The following is a 19,771-nucleotide window of genomic DNA, read 5'->3' on the forward strand; positions in this document are numbered from 1 at the left end:
CTGCAATGCAGGAGACACAGGTTGGATCCCTACGTCAGGCAGATCCCCTGGAGAAGGAAATGGCAATCCACTCCAGTATTCTTGCCTGGGAAATCCCATGGACAGAGGAGCCTGGCGGGCTGTAGTTCCATAGGACTGCGAAGAGTTGGACATGACTAATGTTTGTATCCAGCCATGAAAAAAGGCTTTTTGTAATTTTTTTCTGGTTTTGGTCCATTCCATTTTAAATATTCTGTCCTCTTAAAAGTCAAATTGGAATTTTCAGCGAGTCTAAAAAAGACTTGATTGGTTTAGAATTGATTAACTTAGAACCATTCACTGCTTATCCTATTCAAGGCAAATAGCACTTCATTATAGGTGGATTAGTAGCTCCTCTGAATTGCTGCAAGAATTTCTCTTCATATTCAACCCCGGATCCATCTTCCAAAGTTCCCAGAACTGCAAAGCTTCAGATGCCTGAAGATGATGTCTTGGCAGTTCCACGCTTCTCAACAGGCCTGGATCTCAGAAATCCCAGACAAGTTGATATTGATCGTTTTTAAAAAGTTATGTACAAAGGAAGTGTATCTGCCAACCTCCTTTAGAAACAGGGTCAAATAACCAGTTGGAAAATTTTCCAAAGGTGTCACATTAAACTTTAATAATACCTTCATTTTTATGGGGCTGTTAACTTTGGAAATTGCTTTCACATGCATTATCTCATTGCATGTTCTGTTTCATTGAAACAGTGTCTAGGTTTTAGGGCTAAATTGCAATGACATAGATATCAAAATGTTGGCAAGGACAATTCAAGAAAAATGATTATTCTTATACTGAACAGAAATATTAAAGAGGAATTGACTGACTTCAAGGTTAAGTACTGCAAAGGATTGAGATTCTAATGGCTCCTTTAGCCTGCTCCCCAGGTTGAAGGTTTATCAGAGCCATTTCCCTGTTTTGTTTTGTTTTCCATTGTCAAAGAGAAAATGAATCACTTCTTCTTTGTTCCCTTCCATCCTTCTTATTTCTGATTTTTTTTCAATAAATCTTTAGGTCAGCCCGACCCCAGGCTGCATCCGTGCCCTCATGAAGATGCTATACTGCGCTTATTGTCGAGGACTCCCCACGGTGAGACCGTGCAATAACTACTGCCTCAACGTCATGAAGGGCTGCCTGGCAAATCAAGCCGATCTCGACACCGAGTGGAACCTGTTTATAGGTAAGGAGCATCACCACGGATGCCTGATGGGCGGGTCCAAAGTGGTGATGACTTGTAGAGACTAGGAGGATTAAAACACACACACACACACAGAATGTTTAGAAAATCATAAATATTATGTTGCATTTTTCTTCATTTTTTTAATCTTGAAAAATAAGACTTCTTGTTCTATTGTGACGGACTGTCCTGTGGAAGACAGTATGAGCCAGCTATAGCGCAGTAGCTGATCTGTCTGATGAAGATAGACGTAATCTTGTTGAATTTCTGGGAGCGCCGGTGAGTAAGGGACACATTAGAAAAGAATCTTGTTGTAATAAAAAGCCCACAGTCCTGTCTGTTTCTTATTTGTAGGGTCTCAGTATAATCACAGATGTTAGTAAACACTTCCTTCCTTAAACATCGATGGTGAAAATAGCTCAATATTTTTGCTGAAATATGCAGATTTTCTTCCTCAGCCTCCAGAGAAGAATGTTTTCAGCACAGCAGCATGAAACAGCCTTCCCGTCTTTAAAAAGGAGGCAAGAGAGAGGTGGGGGAGATACAGAGTAGGTCTGTGAATCACTGCTGTGGTCTGAAGATGCAGAAACCACTCAGGAGACTGCACTGCCAAAAGATATTTCCCAAATTGCTATCCAAGGATAAAAGGACAAATTTCATAGGCAGGCTTCTCCCAGGAAAATACACAGGCCTTGAAAGAGTAAATGTGTCTTCTCCCCCTCTGTCAAATGGCCTTCAAATAAAAGTAGTTTTCAACTGCATTTACTGGGGTTGCATTGTGACAAGCAGAGTGGGGCCAATAACAGTGGCATTCCTCAGCCTCAGAGGGACTTCATCGTTTATGCAACCCTCTAAACTAGAAGGCTTGAGTAAAGTCTCTGACATCTCAGATTTGGGTAGGAAAGGAAAAAGGTGTATCAGAATGCAAAGAAACCTTCGCAAAAATATGCAGTCAGCCTTGGCAGAAAAACTCATTAGCTAACACACTATTTTGCTTATGAAGGCCAAAGAAAATGGTTGTAAAGTTTTAGAAAGATTTTAGAGTGGGTAGATCCAAATGGAAGTAATCTAACAAAGATCTCAGAAATCATTACAGAGAGAATAAATTGATGTATTCTACTCTTTCTCGTCAGTGGGAGGACAAAATCTATTTGTATAATCTTGAGTTACTTCATTTGAGAAATGAGGGGTTCTTTAAAAAGTTAGTCACTTAGGTACCTTTCTAACTCAAAAAGATGTGATTCTTTGCTAAGATTTTTGTCCTTTGCTAAGATTTTAGAGAGGAGTATGAATTTTTTAGACGTGTAAGCCTGAACTTCTAAAATATAAGTTTAGATGAATTTTGACAAAGACATGCTACCTAAATAATACTAATTTTAAAACACTTGCATCCTTCATTAGCCTACTCAATTCAAAAGAAAAAGTAACTCAAATGTAGTATATTGGTATAATCATATTATCACTTACATATGTAAAGCCTAAACTGAAACAACTGTATAAATCATTGAGTGGGAAAAGTAAAACAAATCTGTAAGTTAAATGCAAACTATAAATAAAGAAAGCTTAAGGTTACCACATTAAAGTACTCACAAAGAAATCTAAAAGGATTTACCTGTTAAAAAGGCAGATAAGTCTCATAGCATCATCACTTTTGAATCATAAAAATTATTCATACTGTTGGGTTAAAATTGCCAAAATACATAACGCAGTCAAACTGTTTTAGTCAGCTTGCAATTTACTGGTGAAAGTAGGCATGTGGATTTTGTTAAATAGAGCAGGACATGATCAAAAATTAGAATATGGGCTTGTTAACTTGGAAGAGCAACAGTGACTTGTTGCTTGGCTTTTTTTCTCAGTGTTGTTGGCTGTTTTAACATGAAACAAATCCTTATGCTTAAATCAGTTGGTTTTCCTAGGTGTCAATTTGATGTGAAATGGAATGCCTGGAAAATCATTTGATTAAAAAACTAAAATTTGAACTTAACCTATGATGGGGTTACCTGCGGTGTCTTACCATATGTTTGAAGGGAAGCTGGTGGTTGGGCCTGCATTAATATATTTCATAGCCCTTGCTCCCCTGTATCATTTTTTATTAGTACTAGAGATCGCTAAGAAAATTCTTTCAATTTTCTTACCTGCGGCCTTGAGAATTGACCAGCTGCATAGACTTATAGGGCAAATTATGTTCTTGCTAATACTTGTCTGGATGTGAGGTGTGAGTTCACCAGCTTATTACATGAATTAGTCAAAGGTGCCAAGTCCATTTTCTACACAGATACATCCAAGATGGCAGTGTTACAGTGTTCACGAATGCAGCGGCAAAGATCAGTGAGCAAATCAGTAATTCAACAAAAATTATATATAATAGCCCTCTCTCTGCTTAGCACCTGCATCCCATCACTCTAGACTTCCAGTGTCTCGTCATCAAACCCTTCATTCCCACTGCTGTCAACTGCACGTGCTGTCTCTGTCTGCCACATTGATGTCCTGGTTTATACATTTTATCAGTTGGTTTTTTATTACGTGCTCATCTAAACGGTTAACAGTGGCACGCAATCAACCAGCAGTCACAACGAGGACTGAATTGGTGGCACATTCTCATAATCTTTACAATGCCTCGAATTAATTGAAAGTGATTTATAACGATTTAGAATTCAGTTGGTGTCTGCATCATGTCAAAAGAAAGACACTTTGCTGATAAAGTGAAATGTTTTAAGTGTTCAAGTAAAAACCCCACTGGTATTCACATTCACTTCTGAAGTTGTGCAGTTGTTTTTTTTTAAATCCTAGGGAAAAAATCAAGAGTCCTACTTGTGGTATATTTTCATAATTCTTTAGAAATTTTAGCTCTGTTAAAGTAGGGGAGACCCAGCTCTAAAGATTCTTATTAATTAACTATTATTTTTTAAAAAAGAACTTTTTTTTTTCCTTTTTTGGATAAAGAGGTTTTTTTTTTCCTTAAGTTTGCTGGCAGCTTTGAAGAAGATGCTGTCAGCTCCATTGTAGGGTACTTGAAAGCCTGGGTTTGCCTCTCTCTGGAGGTGCCCGCTGCTGCCTAGAAGCATGAGGGATTCCCCAGTACAAAAGCCCAGGCAGGCTTCAACCTGTATCTCCCACTTGGTGCATCCAAGCCCCCTGCCCCCCTTCCCACCGCTCCCAGGAGCAGAAGGATGTGAGTGGCTTTTAGCTGGTTCCCTCTTTGAAACCTGCAGTAGAAGAATAATTTGAGGATATTGACAGTCTCTTTCAGGCACTTACCCCAGGTGTTGCTGTATATTCATACTCAGCTTATTCTAGCCTGGTTTTTAACAGTTGTCTAAATGCAAAAGGGTTTTCTTGAAAAGTGTTTATGTAAATTAAAATTTCCTAGAGGGAAATGGATTGTGGACAGAACGTGCCATTTCGGTAATATCCTGTGGTTCTTTTGAGTGTTTGGCATGGATACCAGCATTTCACAGATAAGAACAGTTCCACTGACGACCAACCGCATTGCAGATTACACCTAGCTGGTGAGCACAGAAGTTAAGGCTGAAGTTACATTATACAGCTACAATAGATCTTGCTTCTATTTTAAAATCTAGGATGTGTGGAACAGCCTCCCCCAAACATCTGGTACCTTCTATAACTAGAGAATAGAATAGACTGTGAGAATTAGGAAAAGTAAAAGTTTTGTAGGTAAGGGGAGGCACGTGTTGGTGAGACTAAAGACGGATTCCATGTTGTTCTGTACTTTTTTTTTAACACTGAAATGTTGCAGGAGGCTTATTACTATAAATAGAAGGTGAAATTATCTGTATAGTTCCATGTAGAAGTGAGACCTTACCATGTTTTTTTCCCAACACTGGAGCTTAACTTTTTAGGTTATTCTAGTTTGTAAGATGCTTATAATCTTAACATATTAATTCAACTCATTATATTGAGTAAGCTAGAAACATACTTTTTTGCCCTCAGGGAACTGAATGTAGTTAAATTAATTATAATCAACTGTGATGAGGTGTTAAAAAAAACAGAGGCTCAGGATTCTAAGTGTCTATTACTCAGGGGGACTTAAGTTCATCTAGGGGGTCAGAGAAGCCCTAGATTGATAAGTATAGAATAAAGTACTCATTCTGTGACTAAGTATTGAATTATCATTGGTCAAATACAATTGATGTTGAGCAGCCGTAATGCGTACAATTGTTACCTTACAGGCTCCAAGTATTAGCAAATGTCTGTGACAATTTCAAAAGGTGTAGCATGATCTATCAGTGGTTTTTAAATACTTATTTGGTTAATTTTTGACATGGTTTATGACCCACTCTCACCACCATTGACATGGACTTGAACTGATAAGATTTGGAAGACGTGTATTCATTTTTGTCCAGAAAAGGTTGAGTTCCCTGATCTACTGATAACCTCCAATGAGAGAAAGAGACAAAAGAGCAATTTGTATTTAATTTAGGCCTTTAGGCCTTGCACTCATAGATCAGACAAACCAATGGTATCAAACTCTCTGGGCTTCTTCCTCCTTTCAAACCAACCAAGTCTCAAGACAGAAAACTGGCGTGACAACATCAAACGTGAAACCTAAGGTAAGCACCACATCTGTGCTAGGCCAAGAGACAAAGCAGTGGATACTCTTCATTCATCCTCTCATTCATTCGTAAATCCAGCACATGTCTACCATGGACCTTGCTCTGATTTAAGCAAGGGAGTCAAGCCAGCAAGGCCCTGCCTGCTAAGAACAGGGCTCAGTACACGTCCATTGAATGGAGTGAATGGAAACAAGTGGGCAGAGCCATGGAAGGGAATGCAGTCAGAGGCTGTTCTGTGTTACTTTGTAGGTCTACTCGCCTAAGGGAAGTATGACTAATTCAGGCATTTAAAAAGCGGAGATCCCTGGATGAGTGCAGGGATGGCAGAAACAAATCAGGTAATGAGCCTGCTTCTTTCACTGTGACAGCTGCTATCAAGTTGTAAATTAAAGCCAGGTGCAAGGAAGGTGTGTTAGGTCAGTCAAAGGACATGCGTCAGATTATAAATGGCCACCTGGGGACACAGATGACTTTCGTAGCACCTGCAAGAGTCATTTCATCCTCAAGGTATTTAGTGTATTTGCAACTTGCTATCTGGGGAACATGTTGCTAGATAAACATGTATCATTTCATATAAATAAACTTGGGTTCACTTTTTATAAAATATATGGACGGTGAGATGTTGCATTTCAGAAGGATATAGAATACACGCAAGGAACTATGTCAAGCGTTTGTGTAAGATGCTCCTCTTTCAGAGATTTTCTTAAGCATGAAATCCTATAATATAAATCTGATACTTTTTTTAGTTTTAAAGAATTCTATAGTAAATATGACTCTGGCTGATGTATATAAATCCCATGGCTCAAAAACCTCTAGACCCTAAACATAGAAAATCATTTCAGTAACTGTAGCTAGCAGCAAACTTCCAAGGCTTCTTCATCTCTGCGTTGTAGAAGACAAGAGCCTATTCAATAACACAGGCCAGAAACACAGCTCTAAAACTGAAGAACAAAAGTCAAGGCAATTATTGTAGAATCTGATCTCACCGTTTGCCCTTGTGCATTCTTAAAAGCACCAAGAAAGATTACAAAAAAAAAAAAAGAATTACTTTATTTTCTGTCAGTTGAAATCTAACCCCTCCCAAACCTCTGCCTTCTTTCTTTAGTTATTGATTCAACATTTCTCGTTTCTCATGGACATTTATCATATGCTGTGTTCTCTCTCTAATGCTGGCAGAATCCATAAGCAGTGCTAACTACTCATTGAGAAAAAAATAAAAGAAAGAAAGAAAACAGTTGGCTGGTACCCAGAAGCCTTTCATGAGCAGCATTTGTTATCGATTTCCTACTTTTGGAGAGTGATTTCATTCTGAAAACTTCATATGTGAAAATATCGCTCTGTGGCATGATAGGGTTAATGTTTTAAGGGTGGTTTAATGTAGGGGGCGATTCAGCAAACACATGGGGAAGGAGGCATTTCCCAACCTCTGAACACTTACTATTGCTCATCTTGAGGCAGCAACTCAGGGGATTCATGGCACTGCAGTTTCCATTCTGAAAGTCTCAAGCAGACTTTCCCATGGATCAAAGCCGGCAAAGCACGTGAACCTAAAAGTCCTTGGTGTTATAGACAAGGAGTCCTTCTAAGGTATGCATAGATATTTCCTGGGTCCCCAGAGCCAACTTCTGTTCATCCATCTCTTCCAGTTCCCACATACTCAACTTCTATACATACAATTTGTAATTGTACTTACTCCATTTCCCATGAATATGATATTCTACAGTTTCAAGTTGGAATTCATGGTGCAGTATAATATGACACCACCAATGGCCTGCAGCAAGGCATACCAATTTTTGCAAGTACAACATTCTTTAGGATACAAGATGTTCCATTTATAATGGGAAGTTCACTGAAATACCTCTTCTGCCTTATCCTGCTCTCCAGTTTCTATGAGAACCAGGGACAGAAGGATTTAATTTACCAGGAGCAAGCCAAGCACATCAAAATGATTGAAAGTTTCTACAGAATTGCCTTTGTATTGGCGATTTTACATTTTGCTTTCAATTTACACTTCAATTTCAGTGTTTCTTATAGATAAATGGTTTAATTTGACAATTATAGCAGAAAGCACTTATTTTTAATAATGGACATCTGATTTTAGTAATGTGATAGTTTTCACTGTCATGTTTTCAAGTTCAAGCTACAACACAAGATGTCTGGTTTGGGGCATGCCAAGAGAAAATATTTGATGATTCTTTAGAATGGAATTCAACAGATTTCAAGTTAAATAGGTCCCAGAAATGCAGACAAAAATCAAACACTACCATTAGCCCACTGACAGTCTTAGCAATTCCAATTTCAGGAAATAAGAGGAATATGAGGTAGGAAAAAGGATTGTGTTGTACAAACAAGAAATATAAATAGGGCAAAGTTAGTGGATTGTTAAAGACAACATTAAAACACTATTGATGCTATGTATAAAACAGATAACTACTGAGAACTTCATGTATGGCACTGGAAATTCTACTCAGAGCTCTGTGGTGACCTACATGGGAAGGAAATCCACAAAGGAGAGTCTATATATGTGTATGTATAGCTGATTCACTTTGTTGTATAGTAGAAACTAACACAAAATTGTTAAGAAGCTATACTCCAATAAAAATTAATTTAAAAAATTAAAATAACACATGACTGCTTACAAATAGTGACCTTATAACAAGTCCTAAGACCACTGTGACCAAAATCCTTCATGTGGTGAACAATGTAATGAATAAAAGGAGGAGGTGAATAAACTCCTAAAATATGCAAATCCCTTTGAGAGTCTCGATTAATAGGGAAAATGAAAATCTTAATTTTAACCCAAGTAATAGGTCCTTGTACAATGCTGCCATACTTTATTAAAACATCTTAATAATAGTATTGTTAAACCAGGGTACTTAGACTTCATTTCCCATAAACAAAACATTTATATTAACATAGATATAATTAGATCTTAAGTAGAAATATATTAGGTATAAGTATGTCTTCTAATTGTTCTAAAAGTTCCTTTAATTCATTATTATCTCACAAGTAGAGCTACTGAAGTAGTTCCCTGGTGGCCTAGTAGTTAGGATTCATACTTGCACTGTTGTGGCCCAGTTTCCATTCCCAGTCATGTAACTGAGACCCCACAAGCTGTGCAGCCAAAATTTAAAAAAAAAAAAAAGAGCTGCTAATCATGTCTTAATGCTTATGTCAGTTTTCCTCAGGATTATTTCTTTAACAATTATAAAGTACGTCAGTTGGTAAAGAATCTGCCTGCAGTGCGGGAGACCTGGGTTCAATCCCTGAGTTGGGATGATCCGCTGGAGAAGGGAAAGGCTACTCACCCCAGTATTCTGGCCTGGAGAATTCCATGGACTGTATAGTCCAAGGCATGGCAAAAAGTCGGACACAACTGAGCAACTTTCACTTTCATTTTCACAAGCTGTGAAGCCAAAATTAAAAAAAAAAAAGTGGAGCTGCTAATCACACCTTCATGTTTGTCTTTTTCCCTCAGGCTTATTTCTTTAACAATTATAAAAAACTTTTTGAACTGTTTTCTTTTTATCTTCCTTTCTTTGTGGATTGTTTATCATGAGCAAATACTCCAAGGAGCCAGAGGTGAAGCCAGGTTAGAAGAGACAGCCCTAGGAATTATTCTGATGGTTAAAAACATGTTTTCATTGGTTACTCTGAAAGGGAAATGGGAAAAAATGTCCTTGGGAGTAATTGAAACTTTTGAGATCCTTCATGGTATATGAAAATCGTGAATTGGCAAGTCACTTAAAAATATTGTGTCTACAGATATGTGGTAAGATAGCCAGGAGAGAATTTAAATTAAAATAGAGCATGAAATATGACTTGTCCTTCAAATAACAGCTTATATATAAATCCCACATAAAAAGATATACCCTTGATTTTTTTTTTCCTTTGCATGGATTTAAACAATTTGCTACACTAAGAGTTTCCTTTACTATAACCCCTGAATAAGTGAAAATTAGAAAGAGAAATGAAAAAATAAACCAGTGAATATTTGACATTACCCCAAGAAGAGATATAAGTATCATATTTTTATTCTTTAAAGTGCTGAGATCTTCTAGAAAGATAACACTGATAATTAAATGACAAAAAAAAAAAAAAAAAAACCCCAGACAGTATTCACCTCTAAAATCTCAATGCTCAGGAAATTAACTGATTTAATGAGAGGCCTCAAAATAATATCAAGTGGAATGAATAAGCTAATAGATGTGATAGAGTTTTGGAAGTAGCAACTATCACCTCTTTGGCTGCCAGAGTTGATGTGGCTTTGAGATTGGCTGAATCAGAAGATGACTCCTGTCTTACCTCAGCCCTACATCTATCACGAGTAACTTCATACTAGCTTGAAAAAGTCAGGTCTCCCAGAGAAAGCGGAATCACTCTTCTGTAAGAGAGTTTACTGACCTTAAGAAAGGGAATTTTCTCAGAATCCATGACAATCAGCGAGTGAGGGCAGTTTGGAGTTCTTGATCTTAAAACTTATGCATATGGCTCCTGGTTTTCCAAATTCAAAGTCCTAGGCTTTTCTTTTTAGATGAGTTCTTTATCTTATCATAGTTTTGTGTTCCAAATTCTTCTGTGTTAATATAGTCATAGAAATGTATTCCATAGTCCAAAATCTATGTATAAAACCCAACCAGATGGGAAAACCAAAATCCACAGTAGTCTCAGAGTGTTCAGGAGGAGTAATTCTACAAATACCCTACACGGCACACTTGGAAGGTGTGGATCATGCATAGGAACTGACTTCTAAAAAGTGATTCCACAAAGTGAGATATATATATACATGCATCCCTTCATTCATGAGCCTTGTAGTATTTTTTATTGAAATGCTGTGTCTGAATATAAAATATTTGGCAAACTTATGGTAACCCAATATGTGTCTAATACTACCATTTATTGGTTGAGATCCAAATATATACTTATCAAGGGTGTCTATGAGAGGTTGAATGTTGAAGTGTGTCTTGCTACTCACCTACAATTATAGTATCCAATTCTAAAACCATGAGAGAGTTGTAGGAAACTTTCTTCCTCTTTTTGTATGGTTCTTGGTTCCATTTGGAAAATATTACATACATAGCAATAAGAGCTAACAGATATTGGACATTTACTTTCTATCAGGCAATACTGTAATCATTTTACCCTTTTAATCTTTGCAACAACCCTATTAAGTAGTCAATATTATGATTTCCGTTGTACAGATAAGTGACATTTCCAAGGTCATACAACATGTAAGTTGCAACTATCAGGTTTTGGCTTCAGAGCCCAGGTTTTACTGTTTAGGAAGTAACTCTGAGTCTCTGGCTATATGAATTGATGTGGGAAATATGGGGAGAATTTGAGTATTTACTATAGTGAGCACTGTCCAATAGAATTTTTTTGCATCAATAGAAATAGTCTATGTCTGAGCTGCCCAACATAGTAGCTAGCCATATGTACCTACTTGAGCACTGTAACTATGTCTAATGAGACTGATCAATTGAATTTGTATTTTATTTTGATTAATTTAAGTTCAGTCACATGTAGCTTTTGAGCACTTAAAATGTGCCTAATACGTCTGAGGAACTAAATTTCTCATTTCATTAATTTAATTAATTTAATCACTATAAATGGGTAATGGTTATGCTATTGGACAAGTTTAGACCATTGAAATATCTATAATTTCCATCATATAGCTCAGCTTCTGAATACATCTAATTCTCTTCAAAGAAGTGTGCAATTAGATGCCTTTTTTGTGCTTAGATCAAGACTGGGCATATCAGTTCAGTTCAGTTCAGTCGCTCAGTTGTGTCCGACTCTTTGCGACCCCATGCATCGCAGCACACCAGGCCTCCCTGTCCATCACCAACTCCCAGAGTTCACTCAGACTCGCATCCATTGAGTCAGTGATGCCATCCAGCCATCTCATCCTCGGTCGTCCCCTTCTCCTCCTGCCCCCAATCCCTCCCAGCATCAAAGTCTTTTCCAATAAGTCAACTCTTTGCATGAGGTGGCCAAAGTACTGGAGTTTCAGCTTTAGCATCATTCCTTCCAAAGAAATTCCAGGGTTGATCTCCTTCAGAATGGACTGGTTGATCTCCTTGCAGTCCAAGGGACTCTCAAGAGTCTTCTCCAACACCACAGTTCAAAAGCATCAATTCTTCGGTGCTCAGCCTTCTTCACAGTCCAACTCTCACATCCATACATGACTACTGGAAAAACTATAGCCTTGACTAGATGGACTGGGCATGTGGTAGATACAAAAGAAACAAAAGCTATATTCCCCATTCCTGAGAAATTCTAATTTTCCAAAGAGATGCCATGTATGCTTTCAAAGTGGGAGTTTAATTAAGTGCGTAGTTATGAGCAATAGTCCTTGAATCACTACATGAGTTTGAATCCTGTCTCCATGTATATTATTATCTGTGACTTGAAGAACATTATTTAACCGTCAAAAATCTCCAGGTGTTTTCTCATCAATAAACTGGAGATAATAGAACCCACCTCTTAGCTTTGTGAGAATGAAGCTAGATAATGCATCTGAAAGATCAGACATGTCCACAAAGGTAGCACTGAAGGAGAAGCCATTTGGGTTTCCCTTGAGGTGATTAACCTATGAAGGTATGAGCAGAAAATAGCAGCAGAGTAGACGACGACATAAAAGATCAAGGTAAGTCAGTCCACTATGTACCAACCTTCAAGTTGCAAACTTTCAAAGGTGAGAACATGCATTTCATCAGTGTCAGGTTGTGAGTGAAATGGCAGCTTGCCCTCCATCTCCTGCTGCTGACCACCCTTCAGTTCCCACCTTTTCGCCATCCTCCAGTCAGTAACTCTTCTTGCCTCTTCACTCGATGCCAGCCCCAGTATGCCAGCAGCTGTATTGTACTACTGTACTTTTGAAGGTACTGTACTGTAAGATTAAAAATGTCCTCTCTACTTTTGTTTGTGTGTTATGTATTATTTGTGTGAAAAGTATTGTAAATCTATTACAGTATAGTACTTTATAGCCAATTGTGTTAGTTGGATACTTAGGCTAACTTTGTTGGACTTACAAATAGGATTTATGAACATGCTGTTAGAACAGAACTTGCTCATATGTAGGGGGCTTGCTATACTAGAAGCATGCAAACAAAAGAGATAACCAGGGCAGGCAGGCCAAAAAACAGAGGAAAACTGGTAAGAGGATACTTACTCAGAAAGAATCAAAGTGGACAAGATTAGAGAAAGTGTACTTCATCACACAAGCTTCTTCTTAGCCTGTTTCTGGATTTTCCTTAGCTCCTGGGAGGCAGAGTCCATCCCAGCAGAGGAGACCTTGCTCTTGCTCAGGTGAATAAGAATCTGGTGACACTAAGATGGAAAAAGAGTGGTGCAGAGATAAGAATAAGCATGATGTGCTTAAGCGCTTGTGAAGAAACCAGGCAAGCTGATATAGACATACTTGCTGGCTATACTGGAAGGTGGGATTGGTCAGGCGTGGATGGCTGAAGCTTTGAAAGCCAGTCAAATACTTGACTTTCTTTTGACTTGTAGGCAATGACAAGTCACAGGACACTTTTATCCAAGGAATAGCAGGGTCTAAGCAATAATTTGGCATCTGAGTAAAGAATGGATTCAGATGAATGAGACCAGTGATAGTGAGACAATCACTGAAATAGAAGGGTATAGAAGGAGAAAGGAAGACAGTGCTAATGATAGAAGTGAAAGTAAGAATTTATAGGACTTCATGTCTAAATATAGGCAACTAAAGAGAGGATAAAGAAAGAAACACATGAGATCTGACTAAGACAAACACATGAAAGAAAGATGATACTATAGGCCAATAGAAAAGCTACTTGGAATATGACAAGCATGGATTTCTTCCATTTCTTTAAGCCTTGCTGGACTTGAGAAACAGTGGTACCCAAAATAGGAATGTCCCATTGGATGCTGAAAATAGTAGTGTTTTGTGTTCTTTGAATAGGAGGCAAGGATGCCAAGAACCATTGGAGTGTTTCCACTCCAGATGATTCTGTAGCCAACTTCTCTACTAAACTCCATCAGATTGTTCCCAGAATCCCCTCTCCTGGGCACCACTCAGGTGCCTACCTATTCTTCCCCTGTGAAATTATGCTCTCTTTACCTCTAAATGTTAAACATTTAACAGCCTGCTCATCAATATGAATTCTCAGAATGAGTCTTTATCTATACATACTCTGCGACCTCTTTAATTGTAGTTAGAATGAAAGCTGTGCAAATATGACAATGCTTAACAGAATGTTACAATGAAGACTTGCCTTGATCGGTTCCCAAGGTACGTGTGCAGGCTAAGTTATGTCCAACTCTTTGCAACCCTATGGACTGCAGTCTGCCAGGCTCCTCTGTCCATGGGATTCTCCAGACAAGAATATTAGAGTGGGTCACCTTGCCCTCCTCCAGGGGATCTTCCCAACCCAGGCATTGAACCCACATCTCTTACGTCTCTTGCATTGGCAGGCAGGTTCTTTACCATTAGTGCCACCTGGGAAGCCCCAAGATACATTTTCTCATTATTCAGGAACCCTTTGATGGTCATACTTAGCACATACACAGTGACATTTTATAATGGCAGTCAACCCAAGAGTAAATTCATTTTCTATTGACTTCGGCTTTTGCTTTTCTTAGCATATGAAAACTAGGGTCGCCTAGTGTTTAGGTCACCGCCAAGTTCTGAATTTCATGTTGAAGCGTGAAATTCATTAATTTTACCAAAAGCTTGCCTCTAGGGCGTTCATTTCTTTCACTGGCAAGAATGCCCTGTATTAGAAAACAACCCCTTACTTCATTGCATACCTTATAGCACAGCTGTCACCAATGAAAACAACATATAAGGACCAATGTAATCTATTAATGAGTTTCTGAACATGGAGTCCATCCAAGGAGCAAGACAAACACACACAATGCAGCTTTTGCAATGCAGCATTGGAGGGAGCAGTGAGGTGTTTTGTTTTTTTCTTTCTTTTTTTTTTTTTTTTGAATCTCATATTGCCAAGTTACTGATTTAAGAATGCCCTAGAGTATAAATTATTTCGCCAAACCTCCGTAGTGACTTTTGTCGAATGCCTTCTGCTTAGCCCATTAAAGGTGAAAACCATGAAATATTATTTGATTTGTAACCCAAGAAAATGCCTTAAAACCACCTGTCCCTCTTTGGAAAGCTGCCAGAATAAAGTGAGAGGAAAGGTTGAGCCTGAGAACAATAATTGGAGGTTGCAGCATGTGGCTCCGATCAAAGGTTGAGCCCATGGCTGTATGCAGGCTTCCAGTCTCTTTGGAAGGATTTCTATTTATTTTTCTTAACCCACATAGGAATCCTGGGTTTTGAGGTCAACGTTTCAAACAGTTTAATAGTGGCCATACAACATTTAAAAAATAATAAAACCTGACAATGAATTGTGCTGAATTGTTATTATGTTTTCCTTTGAATTTGATTTGGAGAGGTTAGTTTCAGGATGCATTTAATTTCCATGTGGAATTGGCAGATATTAAATTCCACTTTTCCTGAGTGCCTTGGGATTTTTTTTTTTAATCATTTCAATTCTGCTGTGTCATCTATGGATTCCTATCCATTTAATTGGTGATCACTGGCTTCAGATTGCTTGTGTTCATCACAAACTTATTAAATTAACCATTAACGTATAAGATAAGAAAAGCCGAATTTAAAGCTACATCCAAGCATTTTTTAAGATGCAGAAACTTACAGTTTGGAAAAGCAAAATCATAAAGTTTAAGGCAAATTGATTATAAGATAAAAATCAAATTTTTTATGTGAAACTTCTTAATCTGACAGAGAAGCATGAGAGATGCTATAGCAGTTCAGGAACATGCCTGTGATCCTGCCGATTAACTGTGTCTATTTATACAGGAATGCAGCAGTAATCTGTACTAATTATTACCTTCTAGAAGGTATCTAGCAGCTTATTTAAGATTTAGGCTTTCCTTTTTATTAAGCACTTATTGTCTGTCAGGTAATGTTCTATCTGATATTTTTATGCCTTAACAAATGAGTCATAATTAGTGCATCGCTTTTGCTTAGAGTGTTTCTCTATTTCATTTAAGTATCTTTACATTCTCCTGAACACACAGAACTCTTTCTTTGTTGACCATGTAAAGAGACACTTGAGCCTAAGCCTTTAGCTGAATGAATAAAATTACAAATTAGAGGATCTTACTTACAAGGAGATTAATATATGTATATGCATTAAGCTTAACAAGTGGGTTTTATATACTAGGAACTATGGTGAAGAAATGGCTTTACAAATGTTTTTTCTCTGGCCTTGATCTACCTGAAATCAAATTATTTTTTATTATTTATTTTGAAATAATTTTTAACTTACAAAATGTCACAAAAATAGTACAGCTCACATATACCCTTTATTCATCTTATCCTAATGTCTCAGTTCAGTTCAGTTTAGTTGCTCAGTCACGTCCTACTCTTTGCGACCGCAGGACTGCAGCACGCCAGGCTTCCCTGTCCATCACCAACTCCCGGAGCTTACTCAAGCTCATGTCTATTGAGTTGGTGATGCCATCCAACCATCTCATCCTCTGTCATCCCGTTTTCCTCCTGCCTTCAATCCTTCCCAGCATCAGGGTCTTTTCAAATGAGTCAGCTTTTCGTATCAAGTGGCCAAAGTATTGGGGTTTCAGCTTCAGCATCAGTCCCTCCAATGAATATTTAGGACTGATTTCCTTTAGGATGGACTGATTGGATCTCCTTGCAGTCCAAGGGACTCTCAGAAGTCTTCTCCAACACCACAGTTCAAAAGCATCAACTCTTCGGTGCTCAGCTTTCTTCACAGTCCAACTCTCACATCCATACGTGACTACTGGAAAAACTATAGCTTTGACTAGATGGACCTTTGTTGGCAAAGTAATGGCAAAGTAATCCTAATGTTAACAACATACTTGTGTAACGATATAGTACAACAGTTAGAACCATGAAATTACCACTGATACTATAACCAAACTGCAGACCTCATTCTAATTCCACGAGTTTATCTTTTCCATGTTTCAGATCTCAATTCAATGTCCCACATGCATTTAGATGTCTTGTCTCCTCATTCTCCCGCAAATCTGTGACAGCCTGTCAACTTTGCTTGTCTTTTATCATCCTGACACTTTCATTGAGGACCAGTAGTTATTGAGCAGATTTATTCTCAAATAATATTTTTTAATGTTGGGGAAACATTTTTATTGTTTCCTAAACCCTCATAATGTGTCTGGACTTCATCACAAATGTTTTCCCGTAGTAGGATTCTGAGAAATAAGTAGGAGCATATGAAGAGTACTGTAATTACTACAATTATGGAAAAGTAATTTACTGGCTATATAAATTGAGCAGATTTCAAATAGAGTAGATCAGCCATAAAAAGTGAGCAGGATATTGAAAATAAATATTTTGGGAGCTGGGAAATCGCTGCTTAAATGTAGATACCAAATGTAAATGTTTTGCTAACATTTGTATAATTTAGTTTCTTAAAACTAAAACCAAGAAGTTTTTTTTTTTTTAATTTAAAAAAATCAAGTAGATGCTAAGATGATCAAGTATTGGCAGACATCATTCTTCCTCTTGTCCATCTGGTAGATGGACCTAAAAATTTTTCATTTTTTGATAACTTGGTTAAAATTAAGTAAAATAAAAAGCAGAATTCTTTCTAAATTTGTATTAGTTAAAGCCCATTTAGGAATGAATCATTGTGGAAAGTGGTGAAATATTTAAAAGAGGTAGGAAACAGGATAGAGGGAAAGATCACAGAATTTGATTCTAGAAAGACCTAAGGTAAAGCCCCAACTCAGCCACTTGTTAGTTGTCTAGAAATCAGCAGCCTCCAACAGTCACAAGTTCTTGTGTTAAAACCAGATGTTTTTCTAAGAAATTAGCCCTATCCTCAAGTATGCCCTCTATCAATGCCATGTTCCCATCTGCTCAAGCAAAACCTCCCGTGGGGCCTGTAAGTTTCAGAAGAGGATGTCAGAAACACGAATTTCCTGTATTAACAACAGCAAGTTCTTTTCCATTGTTTTATTTAATCATCAAAACAGTCCTAACAGACAGGTGAAATTATTGTTCCCTTTTTATAAAGCAGGAAAGCGAGCCTCAGAGAACTCCAGGTCACATTGCCCTGAAGTGGTGGAACCAGGGTGCCAGGTCAGGTTTGTCGGAAGCAAAGCCTGTGTTTTTAACCGGTAGTCTGTTTCAGGGAGGCCTGCTGCTGTCCATGGGGTCACAGAGAGTCAGACAGGACTGGGCGACTAAGCAGGAACAACAATGCCACTCACCCCGAGGAGTGCCAGAGAAAACAGATCTGCTGTCAATCACGGACCTAGAATACCTGGTCCCTACAGCCATCCATAGCAATCACTACGAACTCACTTCTTAATTTGGTTTTTGAACAAAAAATAACGTTAAGAAAATATTGCACACGACCACTTGATCTTTCAGCTTGGATAAGATATTCTTCTAAATTATAAGGCTGACACTGGCAGCCTTTTGTAATGCTTGTGGAATTGTTTCTATGTAACTATACTTACAAAGCAGTCTGCAGTGAAGGTGTTATAAGAACCATTTGACAAATACTGTTTGATTGCACTTGTACAAGATACCTGCTGCTAAGTCACTTCAGTCGTGTCCGACTCTGTGCGACCCCATGGATGGCAGCCCACCGGGCTCCCTTGTCCCTGGGATTCTCCAGGCAAGAACACTGGAGTGGGTTGCCATTTCCTTCTCCAATGCATGAAAGTGAAAAGTGAAAGTGAAGTCGCTCAGTCGTGTCCGACCGTCAGTGATCCCGTGGACTGCAGCCTTCCAGACTCCTCCGTCCATGAGATTTTCCAGGCAAGAATACTGGAGTGGGTTGCCATTGCCTTCTCCAACAAGATACCTAGAATAGTCAAATTCATAGAGTCAGGAAGTACACTGGTAGATGCCAGGGGCCCACAGGTGATGGGAGTGGGAGGTAGGCAAGGAGGGGGGATAGGGTGTTGATGTTTAACGGGAAGAGAGTTTCAGTTTAGGAAGGTGAAAAAGTCAGGAGATGGATGATGGTGAGAATTGCACAACAATGTAAATGTACTTAGTGCCGCTAAACTGTGCAATGAAATATGGTTAAAATAGTATGTTTTATATTATGTGACTTTTGCTTCCCTTGGGACAGCTGGTAAAGAATCTGCCTGCAATGCGGGAGACCTTGGTTTGATCCTTGGGTTGGGAAGATCCCCTGCAGAAAGGAACAGCTACCCACTCCAGTATTCTGGCCTGGAGAATTCCATGGATTGTATAGTACATGGGGTTACAAAGAGTTGGACACGACTGAGTGACTTTCACAATTAAAAAAAAAAAAAAAACATTAAAAAAGAACCATCTGGATTGAGCTCACTACTGAACTGAAAGTGGAGATGTCCTGGGAACAGCATCCCACTCTTTCATGCAGGGTCCCCTTTAATGGATTCAAACAATGAGGCAAATCTAGTTCCTAAACGGCTAGTTTAATTTCATCTGTTGGAAAATGTAATTATCATGAACAGTCATTTCCCCCTCATTCCTTTGACCCATTGACTGTCAGAGCAGCCCACCTGTATTTCATGTAACATGGAAGTTTTATTATTACATCATATCCTTGGAGTCACCTCATTCTTTTTTTTTTTTTTTACTTTTTTGGACTTCTGTTTTATTTATGTTTTTTTCCTGTGTTTCTGTGTCAATATGCAGTTTACATCCAGTTTTCAATGAGGTTAATTTTAAATAAACCTACTCTCCTTTCCCTTGGGCAAGTTGCTTAAGCTTTCTGAATCTTGGTCTCATTAGTTACGCTGCTGCTGCTAAGTGGCTTCAGTCGTGTCCGACTCTGTGCAACCCCATAGACGGCAGCCCACCAGGCTTCGCTTTCCTTGGGATTCTCCAGGCAAGAACACTGGAGTGGGTTGCCATTTTCTTCTCCAATGCATGAAAATGAAAAGTGAAAGTGAAGTTGCTCAGTCGTCCCCGACTCTTAGAGACCCC

General features: G+C 38.4%; 1 protein-coding gene across 1 annotated transcript in view; it reads left to right on the top strand.

The window, feature by feature from the left end:
* The window catches only part of GPC6 (glypican 6), a 1,214,516-nt gene that overhangs the window by 841,631 nt on the left and 353,114 nt on the right, over nt 1–19,771 (top strand). The window contains exon 4 of the mRNA XM_052650253.1: nt 1,033–1,198. Within this exon, the coding sequence (XP_052506213.1) occupies nt 1,033–1,198 (166 nt within the window). The remainder of the gene's footprint in view (nt 1–1,032; nt 1,199–19,771) is intronic.

This window comes from Budorcas taxicolor, chromosome 12, assembly GCF_023091745.1.
Source record: "Budorcas taxicolor isolate Tak-1 chromosome 12, Takin1.1, whole genome shotgun sequence".
NCBI classification, from domain to species: domain Eukaryota; kingdom Metazoa; phylum Chordata; class Mammalia; order Artiodactyla; family Bovidae; genus Budorcas; species Budorcas taxicolor.